This window comes from Nematolebias whitei, chromosome 1 (genome assembly GCF_014905685.2).
Source record: "Nematolebias whitei isolate Nwh7 chromosome 1, NemWhi1, whole genome shotgun sequence".
Classification (NCBI taxonomy): Eukaryota; Metazoa; Chordata; class Actinopteri; order Cyprinodontiformes; family Rivulidae; genus Nematolebias; species Nematolebias whitei.
Genome location: NC_056498.1, coordinates 47,430,849 through 47,434,170, shown reverse-complemented (window position 1 = coordinate 47,434,170; position 3,322 = coordinate 47,430,849). Strand labels below are relative to the sequence as shown.

The following is a 3,322-nucleotide window of genomic DNA, read 5'->3' as shown; positions in this document are numbered from 1 at the left end:
TTTTAGCTAGTGTTTTGCAGTTCTTGGCTGGTGTTGCTGCTTTTAGCTAGCATTTTGCTGTTTTTGTCTTTTAGCTTGCATTGTCTTTTTGATTTTAACTAGCTAGCATTTTTCAACTTTTAGCTAGTGTTTTGCAGTTTTTAGATAGCATTATGGAAAATTTTAGTTAGCATTTTACAGCTTTTGAGTTGTACCTAGCATTGCATTACTTAGGTTTTGTTTTTTGTTTATGTAGCTTTTAGCTAGCCTTTTGCTACTTTAGATTTTAGCTAGTGTTTTGCAACTTTTTGCTAGCATTTTTCTTCTTGTAGTTTTTCTCTGTAGGGATCATTTTGCAGCTTTTAGCTAGTGTTTTTCTGCTTTTAGATAGCATTTTGGTAGCATTTAGCTAGCATTTTTGTGGGTTCTGGCTAATGTTCCTCTTTTACCTTTAACATCTCAGTTGCATGTTTTTCAGCAAACGTCAAAAAAGTCCTTCGACACTCAGCGTTTTTAAAAATATGACTGACGACATCTTTTCAAATGTTTTCTCATTTTTAGGAGCCGAGGTCGGCATCAGCACAGCTAGGATTCACGCTCGAGGTCCAGTTGGTTTGGAGGGACTTCTCACGACCAAATGGGTCCTTCGAGGGGAGGGGCACACTGTGGCAGACTTCTCTGAGCAAGGCAGCATGAAGTATCTCCATGAAAACATCCCCGTCCCACAGGGAACTTTTAACTAAGGGCTGGAGTCAACAAACCGTGTCTGCCAAGAGTTGATTAGTTCGTGTGTACCTGTAGCAGTTTCAGCTGGATCACCTGTGAAACGTAATGGCTGAACGGAGGCTGCTTCTACCGGACGAACACGCTCCGAGTTCTGTAAACCTGAGCATGGACACACAAATCCCCCTGAAAACTGAGTGGGCGTTAAATAACGGATGAGCAGGAGCTCTGTTGTGCTAAAACCTAAAATATGAAACGTATTCGGTTCATTTTTATATCTGTAAGAAAAAAAAAAATCATTGGCTCAAATGTGATTTTCTAATTTATATTTCTACCTAAACCCTCCCTTTTGTTTTATTTAATTTCTGAAAGAGTTCGTGCTTGATCTTGGTTTAAGATTTGTTTTGCAGTCTGTTTCTCTTTGCACATACAGTTTAATAAATATGTACAGTTCCTTTATCCTAAATCTGTGGTTTATACCGAACATTTAAAACTCCTGCACCGTATTTTTTTCCTTATGGTCTGAAGATGGCCTAGAAGGTTTATTGAAAGGAACTATTTTTTCTGGTTTAATGTTTCCATTCAATCTGTTCAGCGTTCTCTGCTTTTAATTTCCGAGGTGCAGCTTGTTTGCTAATCGGGGGTTTGGGTAGCTCGGTGGTCTGTGCTGTAATCCTGAGGCTGCAGGTTCTAGTCCAGGTTGCTCCTTTCGTGTGAAGTTCGCTCGCTGTGGCAACCCCTGAAGAAGAACGCAGCCGAAAGTTAGAAAAGAAACTGTTTGCTAAAAGAACATCGAATGAGCGCGTTCCTTTTCACCTTCTGGGTGATGAAGAACAAGAACGGGAGGAACCTCCTTTTTAAATGGACGTCAAAGCGTTCGCCTGTGGGAGTGTCACCTTAAATCAGGTGATAATCAAGTTTACGGTGTTGTTGGCTAATTATTAATCACTTTCTTGGAAGCGAAATTACTTTATTTTGTTTACGTCAGTCATGTTTAGCAGGTTTAGATGCTGGATCTGAGTCCAGCTGATGGACCGCTGGAGAGACTGATTCAAACTGAGCCCACCTGGCCAGCATGCAAATGGTGCATTTTCATTTCAGCATTTTTACTAATATACAAATTAATTTTTTTTTTTTACAAATTAAAATAAAATGGACACCAAACGAACAGTCAAAGGGAAAAAGTAGTGGAAAAAACCCCAACTAGATTATAAGATTATTTTGTTTTATTGCACAATGTGATAATAATTGAAGAGCATTATGGGAAAATACAAAAGGAAAAGAAAGGTAAACCTAAAACATAATACAGTTTTAAAGAAAGAACAAAACTTATGCACACAAAGCCCATTTTGGTTTATTATTGAAAACGCTTTTATTTTAGCTGTTTTTCTGTCAAAAGACATCAGTGGTTCCAAAAGGGTTTGGATTCCACTGTAAGTAACAACACGCCAATCGGGTTGTTACAGAAATCAAATTAAATGTAAGAATGTTTGCAAAAAGCATATTTTATAATTAATATTATTTATAAAAAGACTAAGAATATATAATCAATCAACCTTTATTTAGACAGGTAAATCCCATTGAGCCTCGAGGACTCATTTACAAGAGACCTGATTTCAACAATGAATGATGACAACAGTGGACAACAATAAACAATTATAAAAAGTTATACTGCAGTTTTTTTTTTGTTTGTTTTTTGTTTTACAAATAGGATGGCTAAAAGGAAAAGGTAACCAAAAAAAACTAGATTCTAAGGCGAATGTAGAAAACTTTATAGATATAATAAATATAATGTATAAGAATATAAAAATCAATAAAATATGTAGTGGTTGGTCAGGGTATTTGTGTTCAGGAGTGCTTTTCAACTGGTGGCTGCGCTCAGAAGCTTCTGCTCATTTTGTGAGCTGAAGTTCAAATGTCCCACTGCACTTCAACGCACCACTGTGACGTATGGGTGGGCGTGGCTTCCACTTCCAGCACTGACCGGGTCAACTCGGCTGTCGTTTCATCTGTCGGTGCAGATGATGGCGGGGGACGTTTCTTACAGTATTGTGGAGTATTTCGGCGGAGATGATGGTTACCGCTGCGGTTACTGTAAAAACGAAAAGGGCAACTTCTCTCATGGTAAGTTCAGTCTAAAGGAAACCCGCTGAGCTCTGCGTTTGACATGGCTAACGAGATAATAATAGCTATATTTGCTTTATGAGCCGGGTGTAGTGGAAAAATATTATTTGTAATTGCAGTTTTATTGTGTGTTCAGTGCCACTTGCAGCACATGTGTAAGTTTTATTTAATGTTTGAAACTAGCCAACAAAGTGCCGACAGCGTTAGCCGAGTGTTAGCATTGTTTTTATCCATTAGCCTAAATTAGCATGTAGCCTATAAGTGAATCATCAGGGGGGAGGAAAAGTACTGTCGTGCTGTAAATGTGCTTAATATGCTCCTGCAAGATTGAGGTTTATAATCACGTTATTGTTGTATTCGGTTAGGCAACAATAGTTTCCTTCTGGAGTCATTAGGACACCACAAAAAGTTAGCATTCGTGCTAGTCGGTGAATGCTACTGAAGCGGAGGCGAAAGAGAAACAAACAGGGACATCTAAACAAGCTGGAACTACTTG

At 38.4% G+C, this 3,322-nt stretch overlaps 2 protein-coding genes across 2 annotated transcripts in view; both read left to right on the top strand.

Moving 5' to 3' along the window:
• LOC119411094 (delta-1-pyrroline-5-carboxylate synthase) overlaps window positions 1-1,145 on the top strand; it is a gene marked incomplete at its 5' end in the record, with an annotated part of 7,957 nt that extends 6,812 nt beyond the window's left edge. The window contains 1 exon segment of the mRNA XM_037678021.1: window positions 541-1,145. Coding sequence (XP_037533949.1) covers window positions 541-722 — 182 coding nt within the window.
• Window positions 1,146-2,660: 1,515 nt separating this feature from the next.
• The window catches only part of LOC119422654 (arginyl-tRNA--protein transferase 1), a 118,184-nt gene continuing 117,522 nt past the window's right edge, over window positions 2,661-3,322 (top strand). The window contains exon 1 of the mRNA XM_037690078.1: window positions 2,661-2,826. Within this exon, the coding sequence (XP_037546006.1) occupies window positions 2,724-2,826 (103 nt within the window). The 5' untranslated portion in view covers window positions 2,661-2,723. The remainder of the gene's footprint in view (window positions 2,827-3,322) is intronic.